Below are 16044 nucleotides of genomic sequence, written 5' to 3'. Positions count from 1 at the left end.
CAGCTTCCTGTGATATATGAGAACATGTTTGTCTAGCAAGCCTTACCTCTAAAAGTCCATCCTCAGGCAGGTCTGTGCAGTGAACAGCATTCTGAATCTTGTCCTTGCCAAAGACAGCACGCAGAGTTCCAGGTCGGAGGTGACGGGCTAGTGCCTATTGAACACAAGCAAACCAGAAGACCTTTGTGAACTACACTGTTCGTTTGCATCATGGATGCAAGAGAATCTCATAAAGCAAAGTAAGATTATGCTATTAAAATATGTGTAGTACACTATAAAAGAAAGCACAGATTGAAAGCAGCCCTCAAGAGAAGGACTTGGGGGTGTTGGTGGATGAGAAGGTTGACATGACTCAGCAATGTGCCAAAAGCAGCGTGGCCAGCAGGACAAGGGAGGTGATTCTCCCCGCCTGCTCCACTCTGGTGAGGCCCCCACCTAGAGTGTTGCACCCAGCTCTGAGGCCTCCAACATAAGAAGAGTGCGGACCTGTTGGAGCAAGTCCAGAGGAGGGCCATGAATGGAGCACCTCTCCTATGAAGGCAGGCTGAGAGAGTTGGGGTTGTTCAGCCTGGACAAGAGAAGGCTCCAGGAAGACCTTAGAGCAACCTTCTGGTACCTAAAGAGAGCTACAAGACAGCTAGAGAGTGACCTTACTAGAACATGTGGTGATAGGACAACGGTGAATGGCTTTAAACTGAACAAGAGCAGGTTTAGAAAAATATTAGGAAGAAATTCTTTACTTTGAGAGTGGTTAGACACTGGGATGGGTTGCCCAGAGCAGCTGTGGGTGCCCAGTCCTTGGAGGTGTTCAAGACTAGCTTAGATAGGGCTCTCAGTAAGCTGGTGTAGTGGAAGTTGTCCCTGGCTGTGGCAGGAGGGGTTGGATTCTGAAGATTGTAGTTGATTCTGAAGATCCCTTCCAACCCAAACTGTTCTATGATTCCACAGAGAAATTCCAACTTGTAATACCCACATAGACAACTGCTGACAAAAACATAACCAAGACTATGAACACCTGCTCGAAATTGGGCTAATCAAGCCATGTTGGGTAGCATACAGGACCCTTAATATTGCAGATGCACCTTCCTGGCACTTGTACTAACACAGATAGTTCATGTTAAGATCTTTGCAGCTCTCAAGCACAGGATGTGCTGTCCTTAGCAGACACAAACCTGTTGCCTTGCAGATTGCTTCCCTTAACACCGAGCTACTTGCTTCAGAACCTGACATTTGTGAAGTCCAGCTGCTGAACAACCTCTCAGTCTTCTCCTTTGACTCTGTGACTGGTGCCAACATCTGATCCCCTCTAAGGATCAATCCAGACTCTACATCTTCCTTTGTTCTTTGAAATTAACATTTCAATACTCTTCTGGTCTACTATGCCAAATACCACCTCAGCCTCTCAGAGGTGTTTTTACTACAGCAGACACTCAGGTCCTCAGATAACATTCCTCCCCTACATCTTTACTGTGGTATTTCTCTCATACAGCAGAGAAGTGCCTTCATCAGCTCTCCCCTCCACCATACTCTTTCTTTCAAGCCACAATGCAGTCCTGTTGTACTTCTCTGCACTATCATCTTCCACTGTTGTCTTTTAACCCCTTTCCTATGCCACTCATGCACTTGGCCTCTCTTCCCAACACCCTGGAGGCTCTTCAAGCCTATCTCATGCACAGTGAAATTAACCCAGTTTTCCCTCCCTAAAACCCTTTGGATGTTCTCCCATGAGTGCCTGTGAGGGGACAGGTGGATGACAAGCTTACACTACAGCTACCAGACAAAGAAAAGAATTCTTTCCCTGCCAACAGACCTCTCATCAGCCCCTTTCTGACCAGGCACTGGGTACATTAGGGTGTAATCACTTTGGAGGTGGCCAGTGGAGTTTCACTGCACCACTCCCTGGTGTTTGTTACAGTGTCACAGCTGGAGGTTACTGTTCCCAAAACTGAGTCATCAAACTGGATTGTCCATGCATTTCTTAACTTTCAGTGACAAATGGGTTTGAAGTGACTTCATCAGTAGCTCTTGGCTGACCCGGAAAACCTTGCACAGGTACAAATGAGAACCAGTCCGTGATGCACAGTCTCTTCTGGGAATGGCAGTGAATGTTTTAAGCTAGTCCCAAAGGACCTCACAAGAGCATTATCTGACAACAACACCCTTTGCCCACTTTCCTGCTTCACCCATTTGTCATGTCTCACTGGACATTTGGACTTTAAGGGCAAGAACTTCTTATAACTCAGCAAGTCCTAGATATTTTCCTGTCATAACAATTAACCATTATTATGATCTGTTACCCACCTGGAAGACAATTAAACTGCTTTAATGCTTGAAGTGTGTATAACCCAAAACATGGTATGAGAAGTTTCAGTTCCTCATTGTTACTGTGTACATCACAGGTTATACAACATCTTTTGATATGAACGTCAAGGACATTTGACTAAGACACACTCAACATCAAACGAATTCTGCTTCAGAGGAAAGTTCAAGAGCTCACTTAAAAAAAAAAAAGCCCCAAGGAGAAAAAACCCCTCCTCTACATGATCCTCAATAAAGGCTTGAGATAAGGAAGTCTGCTGGAGAAACAAAAGTCACATGCCAGTTAACTACAGCTATGTGACACTTTAATCAAGCTTTCCTTCAAGCAACTGTTGATTGCAGTAACAACTAGTTGTCAGGAAGCCGACAACAGCACTGGAGCTTTCAAGCATTTTAATGAAAGTTTGGGAATACTAGAAAAAACTATCACGGCTATGAAACCTGTGGAAACAATTTAGAAACAGCTCAAGCCTAAAAAAGCTAAACCTTGGCATTTTATATTCTGTTTATTTCCTCTCCATCAAAAACTCTTTTGCTCAAACTGTTCTGTCCTCCAACAGGTCCCAGAAAGGCTGCTTCTTATCAAAATTCCGCAAGATTTTCCTCGACTCATCTTCCTCATCAAACCCACTTTTTTTTTTTTTTCCTTCTCTTCTCTCCTCTTTTGTTTTTTAAAAGCAACTATGGTCTCCCGACTTACCATTTGTCCTAATCTCTCATTTCTACTTCACAACTTCATAACAAAAGACCTCCTGTTTCTTCCTGTGGACTCACACTCCATCATTAACATGGGCAAAAGCTTCTGCTGTTGCACTGTGCAATCTCCTGTTCTTCCTCAGAATTTCAGTGCGGGTTGCTACACATTCTAGCACCCTCCTGAAACCCTTGCACAAAAAGGGACACATTCTGTTCTGCCTGGGGTTTCACTGGGTCAGAAATGCTCAAAAGTAGATCCTTCAACTTACACTGTTAGCACCTGATTAATAGGAATCCAAACAAGCCTTTCTTGCCATTAGTTAACAAACAGGATTAAACAGTCTCTGCTTATGTTTACATTGCCAGAAGAAGTACAATAATTGTAAATTCCAAAGTTTTACTATTCTACTGCTTTCTTACTACACCACTGGGGAAGCATGAAGGAACAAGGCCTCTGTAAAGGATGGCGATACGAAGAGCTGTACAGCTCATACGTAAGTGTCCTTGTGTATGTATGGCTAGAAATCTAGGGAATGTTTCAGGGAAGAAGAGAGTTCACTACAGAACTTCTTCCTCATAGCAAGTATTAATATACACTCTTCTGGTCCATGACAGGAAGCTTACCAATCATTTTATTTATAGAGCCTCATCTGCAACAAGAAGATACACCCAGTGGGCTTTGGGTTGGTTTTCCCACGCCCCACTTAAACCTTTTTCCTAAGCTTTCAGCTGAGTCTAGTTGCTGGAGTATGCATTTTGTGCAATGATTTTCCGAATTTTTTGGAAGGGGTTGAGAGTGGGATGATGGAGGAGTTAAGAGCAGCTACAGCTCTACCATATGCATGAGAGGAGAGTGGTGTGTGCATGCTGGAGCTTCATGTGCATGTGTAAATGGGGATGACACAAAACTGGCACCTCACACAAGATGACACTGTCTATGGCAAAACAAACCAGGGCTGCTGTACCAAAAGGCTTCATCCTCTTTGGTCTTATTCAGCAGGTTATTTGATTGTCCCTTAAAGCTGGGCTTTGATCCACAGATAGCCCTTTGAAGAGCCTTATCCTGTGCAAGATACAGAAGCATATATTTCATGTTTCTCTTTATCATGTAACCGTGCCCAATGCAACACTGTCTGTATGAAGTACTTAGCACATTTCTAAAATTTTTCTATTTCTACACAAGTGAAAGGAAACAAAAAAGTCACCCATGCCAGTAATATGTCAAAATCAAACTGAAAAAACCATAAACATATTCATAAGCAAAGCTCATTAACTGCTTTTCCTCCAAAAGGCTGGGGTTTTGTCACAGGCTGGATAGAAGTTATACAGAATAGTAACATGTATTCCAGCCAAAACTGCAGATTTCAAGAAAATTTAGCCAAAACTGCAAATTTCAAGGAAATCTGGCCAGCCTTTTTTTTAAGCACTGTCCTGAATACTTAATTGGGTATCTGGAAAGCCTGAAAGGCCACTGAATGGATCAAAATGACACAAAGGAACTTTTACAGCCTAGAACTTTGTTCTTCTTAAACATGAACTAGAACAAAGGAACCTTGAAGATTTACTGGTCCTCTTGAATGAAGCAGAATAAAAATAAGAGTTTGATCACAAACCTCTCTAGTCACAGTGTGCTCACAGGGCAGGTTCTTTCTTTTAGTTTTGCTTTCAGATCAGCAGCATTCAGAGGATCTCTTGGGCTGCAACAGACCGCACAGATCCCTCTACACCCTCAGTAACACAGTTTTCCTATTCTAGCTGAGCCCTGGCTGTGCGCCTGCTCCTCACTCTTCTTGGCATTCCTCATTCATCACTCTTTCTGAAGGCTTTGTGTTGACTTGGTCTCACCACCTCTGCTTTCCCCACCCTGCCCTCATGAAGCTTTTTCCTTCTGCAGTTCTCCATGCTCTGCTGCCCTCAGGAAAGAGATGGTCCCTCTCTCTCCTTGAGGGTGCCAACTAACCCAGAAGGCAGAGCCAGCCTCAGGCAAACAAGCAAATGCCTTTCTCCTTCTAAGGACCAGCTATGTTCTTGTCAAGAGAACAGAATACACACTAACTGTGAACAAACAAAATAATGTAAATTCCACCATGTACCTTGGAATTTGTCTGGCTGACCTTTAGGCACTGGAAAGCCTACTGCATCATCCGAGCAAGGCACCTGAGCTTCCTCTGTAGTGCATAAAACCCATCTAAAATAACATCTACAGCACAGCAGTTATGGAAGCTAAGGAAGGATAAGTGCCTCTCTCTTATCATCATGATAGCTCTTCAGGTGGCTCTTATTTTCAGGGCATTTTAGCACCAGTCATATCAAACACTGACAGTTGCAGTAGGGAGCTGGACAAAATACTCATTCCTACAAGCCATCACCAAGAGGTAATACAATAAAAGCAGTACAGTCTTTGTCAAGCAGAACAGGATAATAGACAAGCACCTCCTGTAACCCTGACTGAAGCTACAAACACCTTGACACTACTGTTACTGTGAAAACAACCTCAGCTGATCAGTCCAATAGATCCTTCACAAAAGTTTTCATCCAAAGACAAATGCTGAAGTGTCAAAATGAAATCTGTGGCCACTGGTGACCTTGTGCATGAAGCTTGCTTCACATGTTTTCTTTGCAGCTCACACTCCCTCCAAACTCTAGCCAACCACAGGTGTGCTTCCCCATTAGTTACCTCAGCTGTGCCCTGGTTTATGTCTCTCAGTTTCATGCAATAGGCCACTTGGTAATCAACATCAGCTGCTGTAGAACACAACAATTTTCTACTTCTGCAGCAATTCAAGGTCCAGTTCATCACCCCTAAATGCAGTACTAACCCTTCTGTCCATATTACAGAGAAAAATTACGTAAGATGGTGGTGCTGTTGCCACTGTAAAAACTTGAACTGGGGAAGAGTCTTGCCTTGAAACCTGCGGTCTGCCTGTAGAAAGGTACTTCATAAAGTTTCTAAATACAAAACCAGGTCAGTGTTAAAGAGCATGCAAGAGGCTTCCTTCAGCTTACATTTCACAAACCAATCCAGAACAGAAGTCACTTGTTGACAGTGACATGTTTTCTCTTTGTGTTCCACATGAGCTGCAGCAACGTCATGTACAAATACAGAGTCAGTATCAAAGGCTGTATGCAGACTTCAAGGGAGTCAGTGTTACCTGAAAGTGCTTTTGTACTTTCCACATATCACAAAAAAAAAAAAAAAAAAAAAAAAAAAAAAATCAAGCCAAAACAACCTCTGTTAAACACACACACTAAACTCTCCTCGTCTTTATCACAAAACAAACTCAAGAACAGTTGCATTTAAAGTCTTTATAATATTAAGCCTAAGCTTGTCTCCCCTTAGCACTGTGCACTTCACCTAGACTTCCAGGCTGTCTTCTCCTGGCTGATGGCAGAATAGATCACTTACTGTCCATTGTGACAAGGTTCTCATACCTTTAACTGAGCCAAGTCTGTGTGCACGTAATTCTGTACTGCAAAGAGCATGGCTGTAAAGGTTTGTTCAGCAAATGAATTGATCTGATCCAGGCAACAGCAGTCAAATTTTCAATTGCAAGGCCTATAAAAAGTCCATCTGAGGTGCAACTCCTTCCAAAACCAAACAGTTTTGCAACAGTAGCAATTACTCAAACCATAGTTTATTTTATTATGTAAGCCTACTCTGGTCTGAGTAAAAAAAAAAAAAAATCCATCTACTTTTCTGTTTATTTTAAAGTCAGCCAACCTCTGAACTACCAGTCTGAAGCCCTGTATCTTTGGAAGTTTTGTTAACAGACCTAAAATTATCTTCCATACTCCAGTGCTGGCAGTTTTCTGGAAGCTCACAAGCCTGTACAAGTTGTTACACTGTCTCCTTCTCACCCTCCATCCCCTCAGGCACTTTGATTCTCTCTGTTTCACTCCCACGCGTTCCCTACCACTCCTCCTCCCTGGCAGCCCAAAGGTTCTGCACCAGCTCTCTGCAGGTTCTCTGCTGTGGGCAGCAAGCGTGGCACATTTGCCAGCCTGAGACGGTATTTTCACTGGTCTTGGTGCTTCTGGTTGGTGTTTAAGTGATTCTAATGATAAGTGCCCTGCTCAGAAAGTTTGTGTGCCTATCTGCTATTGCCAATGTGCTGAAATTGGGCAGCCGCATGTCTGAGTTAAGTGCAAATTGGACTGGATGGTGAAGCCTTGAAGATAATTGAAATACAAAATAGGAATAAAGATAAAATATCCAGCTATCTTGTCCCATTATCTGGGTGCCATAAGCAATATTTATGTTACCGGACAAGCTGCAACAGGAAGCATTTAACAACTGAAAAGCAACTAACCCCGCAAGACAGCAGAACACACAGTGTGACTGTAAATTTCATTATTAGATGCTGTAAGTTTTACAGGTGAGATGGTCCTACTGGTGCTTTTCTAGTGCCTTCCAAAGCACCCACAATATCATCCATTTATTAATTCACCTGTAAAACAAGGACAAAAACATACCAGGCTGCAAAAGATATTTTGAGATTTTACTAATTCACATTAGCAAAGTATGTGAAGAGCCTCCAGTAAAAGTCACTATGAAGTTGAAAGACATTATTTTTAGTCTGCAAATATTTTGGCCAATTTTTCCCAAGTAAGAACAAGAATAATTATAAATTACATTTTCTTCTGAATTTTTTTGAGATTAGATTCTACATCTGCAAAGCAGTCCAGGTATTGGAGCTTTACACTTTGAAAAGTAGAAAAAAACACTTCGAAATTCTATTTTGAATTTGAGACCTCCCAAGCTGAACCAATTTTGGACCATCCACTTTAGCAGGAGATGGAGATGGATTGACAGATAAAACTCACATGACTGCTGCAAACCCTGGAGATCCTTTTCATTTGATTCTTAGCATGGGAGAGACCTTTCTCTTCCATTCTGTGCCCTAAAGCCTCTCTAGTGCAACCTTGGAGGCAGCAGTGTTGCCATCTTCCCACACAGTTGTGAGCAGCCCTGTTCTGACAGAAGGAATCACTCATTATTGGTGTTACAACTTGTCCTGGGTTGCAGTGTATTCTATTACCATCCTCAGGAGCTGTTGAAATCAGGCGGGGCAGTGTTTCCTTGCCTCCTCCCCCCAGACTATCTTTCTGTTAATGGCCCATCATTGTCCTGCCGCCTGACTCAGAGATAACTCCCTCCGGACTATCTTCTGTTAATGAGCCTAATCAACACTTGGCCTCGTGACTCATCACCCCATTGTGAGATGCTCCACCCAGAGGGAGGAACCAAGCATTCCATCCTGGATATAATCTGAGATTCTGAAGACCAGAGACAACCTTTCTACTGGATTTCCAGAGGACAAGAGTTACGCAGCTACCACTGGACCCTCTGAGGAAGAGCAGACATTTTTTCTACAGGATCACCACTTCAGGAGGACTGCAGCCACTATTCTACCAGACTGCTACCACCACCCTGCCTAACAGGGACTCAGGTTGTATCTTGACTCTGTCAGTTTGAATCAGTGTTTTCTTTTAGCTTTTTTTTTTTTTTTCCTTTTCTTTAATTTCCCCATTAAATTGTTATTCTGACTTGGTGCCTCCCACTGGTTTGTTTTCAAACTAGTACACAACTGTTTTTTAAAAGCCCCTGCCCTGTTTAGGACTAGCTGTATTAGCCAGTGTGCCTATACACACTAACAGATGGTTCTTGGCCTGGAAAGCTTATAGGAAGAGACCCAAAGAACAGAAGATAGCAGAAAGGACCCCATTTTTGGGAGTAGGAAATCAAGACAGTAAGACAGTAATTTTCTAGGGGCACAAAAGAAATACATATTTCACAAGAATCACAAGTTCAGTGTGTAACTTTTAGCTCAGATTTTTAAAATCCTAGATCAGTTCCTCAACTGTTCTTTCTCCTTGATGTAATGCTGCTTTAATTCTTGGGTAGCACTCTGATGATAAGCCACGGTCTGCAGAACTCAGACCATACCAGGTCACCTATGGGAACTTGAGAGCTGCCATGGGAACATGAAGAACTGCTGCTCATCCATCTTCCACCCTGATCATGTTCTAGTCCCTTCATGTGGGAAGTCAATGAAAGCAGAGAAAGGAAAAACTTCTTATTAGGAATGTTCAAGGGAAGTCCCATGTACACATCAGATGCAGTCTATCATACTGTAAGTGAAAGAAGCTGATAAAAATTTGGCTCAGGTGGCCCTGCAGCAGAACAGAGAATGTCAGCCTGAATCAAACAGACCAGCAAGCAGCACACCAAATTATTCAGCAAGTTCACAGAAATTGAATTAATCATTTTATATCCAGCTTCTAAAATGCTTTTGTTTAGTTAACAATATTCCCCAGGCAATGAGACCAGTGATACATACTGAAAAATATTGCTGCAGTTTTTCTCACAACTACACTATGGCTGTCAGCAGCTGATGGTAGGAGGAAGAATAATAACAACAACAATACCCATCATCATCATAAATGCAAAACCAGACTACCTCTTTTTGTTACAGAAGGGAAGGCTTAGGCCACAGTATTTGTTTTCAGCCACTTTGAAGCCTTCATTAATGTAGTTCAAGCAGAAAATAACTGCAAATACAAAATCACAGAATAAGCTGTCTTGGAAAGGAACCACAAGGATTGTCAGTCCAACTCCTGACCCAGCACAGAACGCTCCAGGAGTCACACCATGTGTCCAAGACCATTGTCCAAATGCCTCTTGAGCTCTGTCAAGCTTGGTGCTTCCCTGGGGAGCCTGTTCCAGTGCCCAACCACTCTCTGGGGGAAGAACCTTTTTCTAATATCCAACCTAAATTTCCTCTGACACAACTTCAGGCTGTTCCCTCAGGCCCTGTCACTGGTCACCACAGAGAAGAGATCAGTGTCTGCCCCTCCTCTTCCCCTCACGAGGATGTTATAACTGCAGTGAGCTCTCCCCTCAGTCTCCTCCAGGCTGAACAGACCAAGTGACCTCAGCTCCTCATACGGCTTCCCCTCAAGGCCCTTCTCCATCTTGTATTGTGGCGCCCAAAGCTGTCCCCAGCACTCGAGGTGAGGCCACCCCAGTGCAGAGCAGGACAATCCCCTCCCTTGCCCGGCTGGTGATGCTGTGCCTGATGCCCCCCAGGACAGGGCTGGCCCTCCTGGCTGCCAGGGCACTGCTGACTCAGATTCAGCTTTCCACTGACCAGGACCCCCCAGGTCCTTTTCCATGGCACTGCTTTCCAGCATCTCATTCCCCAGTCTGTCCATAAATCCAGTGTTGTCCCATCCCAGGTACAGCATCTGGCACTTTCTCTTGTTCAAATTCATATGGTTGGTGACTGCCCAGCCTTTGAATTTATTGAGGTCTCTTTTTGGGGTCTCTGCCTTTGGGAGAGTCAACAGCTCCTCCCAGTTTAGTATTATCTGCAGATTTGCTTAGTGTCCCTTCCAGCCCTGCATCCAAGTCATTTATGAAGATGCTGAAGAGCACAGGGCCAAGGATGGAGTCCTGCAGAAGCCCACCAGTGACAGGTCACCAGTCTGATGTCACTCCATTCACTGTAACCCTTTGTGCCCGACCTGTGAGCCAGTTGCTCACCCATCACATGATGTGTTTATCCAGCTGTGAACTTGGCACTTTCTCCAAAAAGGATCCTGTGAGAGACAGTGTTGAAAACTTTACTGAAATCCAAAATACTACATCAACTGGCTTCCCCATATCAATTGGATGGGTCACCTTGTCATAAAAGGAAATCAGGTTTGATAAGCAGGACCTTCCTCTCACAAAGTCGTGCTGGCTATGACCGATGACTGCATTGTCTTTCAGATGTTTTTCAATACCTCCCAGAATAATCTCCATAACTCCAATTTCTCTCATATAACAATTTACCATCAAGACTACTTAAGATACACTGTGATCTGCAGCTCCTTTTCTGTTTGGCTATTACTAGGCTTTACCATCAATGTATTGACCAAGCAGAGCCTGAATAAGAAGTCCTCTGGGATAAGAAAAAAAGAAAAGTAAGCCATGCACTTCCGGGAATTGACTATTTACTCATAATATGCTGACTGAAAAACATGAGACCTTCTGGGACATTTACAGTCAACTTCAGGATACTCACAATAACAACATCATCATGGTTATGTGGAAAAGTTAAGTGTTCTACCTTTTGCTACATGGTTATAACTTTCTCTATTGCACAACTTCATCAAGCAGCTTTGTGTGTTGATTCTTGCTAACTGCCCTCTACAGAGCTCTAGAAAAAGCCCTTGCAGCCTGTTCTACCACATTCTACCTTGCTTTTCTTAAAAATTCTACCTTTGTTATTTTCTTAGCATTTTTTTAAAATGAAATATCATTCATATTATTTCATAACTTGCAGTATTTGCAACAGCACTACATAATCAATATGTTCCAACCAGAGGCTGGGACGAATTCAAGTGAAGGACAAGGCTATCTACAGTCGACAAAAACCTGAGTCAGGCATGTAAGCAAATGCTCTTAATCTATTCAAATCAAGGATTCTACAAACACACAAGGTCACCATGACCAGAATGCTAAGAAACTAAAGAAGCAGAAAATAGTTTTTTAGTGCAGTAACAGTGTAATTTTCTTTCCCAGACAGAGTGACCTCGAAACTTGCCCTGTCTTTTGGAAACACTGCTCCTGTTTTGCGACGAACAACTGAAGCTGTAAGGTTTTTTTGGTTCTTTTTCTAATGTTTCTTTTCTGGTATTTTTATTTTATATATTCAAAAACATTGCCGTCCAAGGTAAAAGAGTGATTTGCTGTCTGCTGTAACCAAACAGAACACACGGGAAGCAAAGAAAACAGCCATGTAGACTGAAGTAACCCAGAACCATAATATTCTCAAAAAGGCTCTTACCTAGTGCCTTTATGGACTGAATATATTAATTAATCTAGTCTCAGAAACCTCAGAAGCTACAGCAGAACCTTAAATAGAACAGTCCAAAGGAAAAAGGAGAGAGGAGAAAAATACTCAAAAAATGAAAAGAAAGGGAATCACCAAGGAATGCAGACATCCTCTGACTGCAGCAGAACACCACAACCTAAAAATTCTGATCATCAGCTATTTGTATTGCTGACAAAGACTGTTTTCATGAGGGGGATATACTCTTATTTTTAAACAGTACTAAAACCCTCCCACAGGCCAGGTAAATCACATTGTAATCCAGTGCAGCTGTGAGAAAGAAGCCCTGGAGAGAACCCTGCAGGCTACCTTTGATCAACCTAGCAGTGTAAAATTACACTGTATATTTGTCTATACTAGGCTGGTATCACACGATCAGCTGCTATGTTAGAAGCCTACCTCTTTCCCTGTGGTGGGAAACAAAACTTTTCCCTTTAATCCGTCTGAGATACGTAAGCAGAGATACAACAAAGACATGGTATTTTGAAATGTATTGATTTAGTGTTATTTAAACACAAAACAAGCAAATGCCAAAAGAATCTAGGCCAGCACTTCTAAAACTTTGTGTGGTCACTTTTAAAATAAAATAGGAGCCATCAGCACGAGATACTAAATCTGTAACACCTGAAGCATGGCATTTATTCAAAGCTTGGAGAGAACATTACCAGGAAGATGCAATGCAAACAGGATGTGGAAGCATTAATTTTGCAGAACAAGACCTGCAGATGGACAGCTGTTACCAAAACTCTGCGCAATCAGAAAAACCCCACCTCCTCAAGGCTGAATAGACAATTTATGTAACTCACAGCAGTTATAAGAATCTTGTGTTCATCACAGTTGCTTAAAATAACCACACACCTACTACTTTGGGATGTGCTCTGTCTGAGTGCAAAGGGAGCCCTTATGATTTCTAAGCTAGTCTTTCATTCTTCTTTCCCACCTACCTAGGGATGCAATTAGTCTTTGTGATTTCAGATCAGATTAAATGTCTTCATGTGTCTGCAGAGCTGAACAGTACCAAGGCCTCAACCAAAAAATTTGAGTTTTCTTAAAAAGAAAATATTCTAGGTGCGGCTTAAACCCTTACCAAAACGGCTAGTCCTGTGACACTTTGCAGGAAAAGGCCCAAAAACCTAGCTCCAGGATACCCTGGCACACTAGCCATTCTGGAGAGTAACTAGGAGGTCTCCATGGTAGGTCAGCAAGTCAAGGAAGATCAGCAACCCACGCTGTAAATACTTTGTGGCACAGCGCTGCTCTTGTTCAGTCTCTGGGCTCATGTTAAGCTTCTCTCCTATTGCTAAAATAGGGCAAGTTATTCCAGCTTGGAACCAGGCAAGAGGTATCCTGAAAGAAACATGTCAAAGCCAGAGACAGACTGACAAAAGGGAAAGACAGGAATGTAGATGGGAACCCTGAAGCTTCTGAAGTTGATGCTACTTTCCAGGAGGACATATAGAATCTTTGACAAAATGTTAACTTCCTGCAAATGTCCAGAAATCACAGTTGAAAAGGTATCTTGTCATCAGGGGATACTAAAATATCGTAGTGTCAGGTAGCAGAGGAAACTGCAGAAAAACCCCTACTATATAGGCTAGAGGGGCTTTGGTAATCAACTAATTAAAAAAAAAGGCATTGCAGCAACTGGAAATGAGATGCAAATATACTCTCAGTCCTCTCCCAGAGGGCACCAGCACCTTCTCTCCAGAGGATGAAAGCAGCAGACACTCCAGTATCATGCCACTCTGGTGGCAGTGGGCCTGGTAACAGACAATGCAGTATCTTTTATTAACTACTTTACCAAATTATTCTAATTTGGGATCACTGAACTCAGGTCCAGTGAACTCACATCCGGTATGTATTTAGGCAGCAACAGTTGCATTGATAACACATTCAAGTTCAGTTGCTCTGGAGCCGCAGACAAGGAGTGGCAGATAAAGCGGCTTTTTTCCAACTGTAACCTTGCCAACATGCCTCAATCACACTGGATTTAAAGCAGAGTTAGGTCTTGAGGGCTCTGTCAATATTTAGTCTCCTGATGGAGACTGTCAGTCACCACTAATAACAGCAATTTTCAACACATAAGCACCTAGCCATCAAGAATCAAAGTGAGCCTACAAGCTCCAGCTCCACATGACACTGAACAGCCATCATACGACAGCAACCTTGTAGCAATAACAAGCACATCTAAAGGAAGCCACTTGCAAGGAAAAGGCTCCTCAAATACTACTGCTCTGATTTTTGTTCAAATCTCTGCACAAAGACATATTGCCCTGAGCGGGAAATCCCTCTTCCCATCAAAGGACTGCCCATCACCTGAAAAGAGTGGCTTGGAGAAGAGAGTCTGCAAGAAACAGAGCTCTAAGATGGTCACCTCAAAATTGTAAGCAGATCATGTATCCATGCCACTACAAAGCACACACACACACACACACACGCACCACACGTGGTCAAAGTAAACAGGGCAGCAGGGGTAGGGGTGGGTGTCAGGGCCTGCCAGACCTCAGCAGTACATACTCAGAAGCAAAAGAAACATCAGGAGAACTTACTATGAACACTGAATTCATGCCTGTAAAAATTAATTCTTGGATTCTTGACTCTCAGCTGTTCCCAGGGCTACACATAGCTTTGAGAAGAAGAATAAATAATTATCAGTTTTGTTCCTGGTGCAGCCAGTGCAGACTCCATGCATTTTAAAACTAGGAAAGCAACTCACTGCCACAGGTGCGGTGTTTGGCATCCACACAGACACAGGCTTGCTTCTGTCAAGAAGATGTAATACTTTTGGGGGCAAATTTCAAATCATACACCAACATACTGACAGTCTAAAACAGTAGTGACAGCTCACAGTTGCAGTCACATTGCAGCTCTGGGTCATTAGAGCACAGCTATCTTAGCACTTCCTTTCTTCTAGATCCCCTGCCTGTGCACAGACAGGTGACATAGAACAAGGCAGGAGAAGGCCTGAACCTACAGAGCCCTTGGGCTTGAGGAATCAGCAGTGTCAGCTCAGAAAAAGGGGGCTGCACTAGAAGGAAGAATCCAGCTCCACAGAAAAAAACTACCCTGTCTCCCAGCTAAGAGGCCTTAGCTCTGCCTAGAACACTTTTTCATTAGACCTGCAGAGGCTAATACAGAAATTAAAAACTGAAAGGACAGAGTCAGATGATTGACCCTAAATAACATCTAAGCAATTCAATCATGTCTTTCCCACTGCTGGCTTAGACAGCAGGATATTGTAACTGGTATTGATTGGTCCGTTTGCTACTCTAGCTGATAACAGTCTGTATCTGAATGAAAGTTTTTATTTTTATTACATGACTCAGACTATCAAGCAGATAATCAATTATATTAAAATCTTCTTTGTTAAGGAATTAGATTTTAAAAATCTTATTTCTCTTGAAAGACATCATGTACTTCACTGTCAACACTCTCACCACGGCTCACTAGGCTGTAGGGAGAATCCACACTGAAAGAGCTATAAAGGTATTACCAGAAAATGAGTACCCGGAAGCTCAAAAATAGCCTTTATATTCCTTTACATCTTCCACTGAATTATTCTTTATGTGGTGCAATATGAAAATGTCGTGCTGCTAATGCAGCTCCAGGAACGAACATGAACATTTTAGGCCTCACACATACATATTTTTCAGTGATAGAGATTCACAGGAGCTCTATAGAAACAAAAATCTTACAGCAACAGCGCTCTTTGGCTCATACTGTTATCTCTATTTAACTGATGTGATTAACTGAGGCAGAAAGATATTGAACTTTTTGTCCAAGGTCACACAGTGAGGTCAGGAATGGAGCTAAAGCAGACTCCAGCTTTTTCAGTTCACTAGTTTGTTTTAAACCATCTAATCTCCCTTTCAGCTCTCTCATGCAAAAGTACAAAAGACTTGGCACACTGTTACGCTTAAAAGTGCAAATCCCCAGTGCAGAAAGAATGCAGGTTAGGATTTAAAGCAAGTGTATGAAAATCCCTTTTCAGCCCACTGGACGCAGAAATATTGCAGCACATCCCATCACTTTAATAATATCTCAACAACAGAAGGCACTTGACTCACGTTTAGTGTACTGCCAATTCCAAGTAAAAGCTATGCATTCAGCCAGGAGCATGTACCTGATGTAGACTCCTGGAATCATGTAT

General features: G+C 42.6%; 1 protein-coding gene across 1 annotated transcript in view; it reads right to left on the bottom strand.

The window, feature by feature from the left end:
* The window catches only part of NME7 (NME/NM23 family member 7), a 90526-nt gene that overhangs the window by 15657 nt on the left and 58825 nt on the right, over nt 1–16044 (bottom strand). The window contains exon 11 of the mRNA XM_048293988.1: nt 47–154. Coding sequence (XP_048149945.1) covers nt 47–154 — 108 coding nt within the window. The remainder of the gene's footprint in view (nt 1–46; nt 155–16044) is intronic.

Source organism: Corvus hawaiiensis, chromosome 2, assembly GCF_020740725.1.
Source record: "Corvus hawaiiensis isolate bCorHaw1 chromosome 2, bCorHaw1.pri.cur, whole genome shotgun sequence".
NCBI lineage: Eukaryota > Metazoa > Chordata > Aves > Passeriformes > Corvidae > Corvus > Corvus hawaiiensis.
Note: the sequence above shows the minus strand (reverse complement) of the source record. Positions and strands in the feature narration are given on the sequence as shown.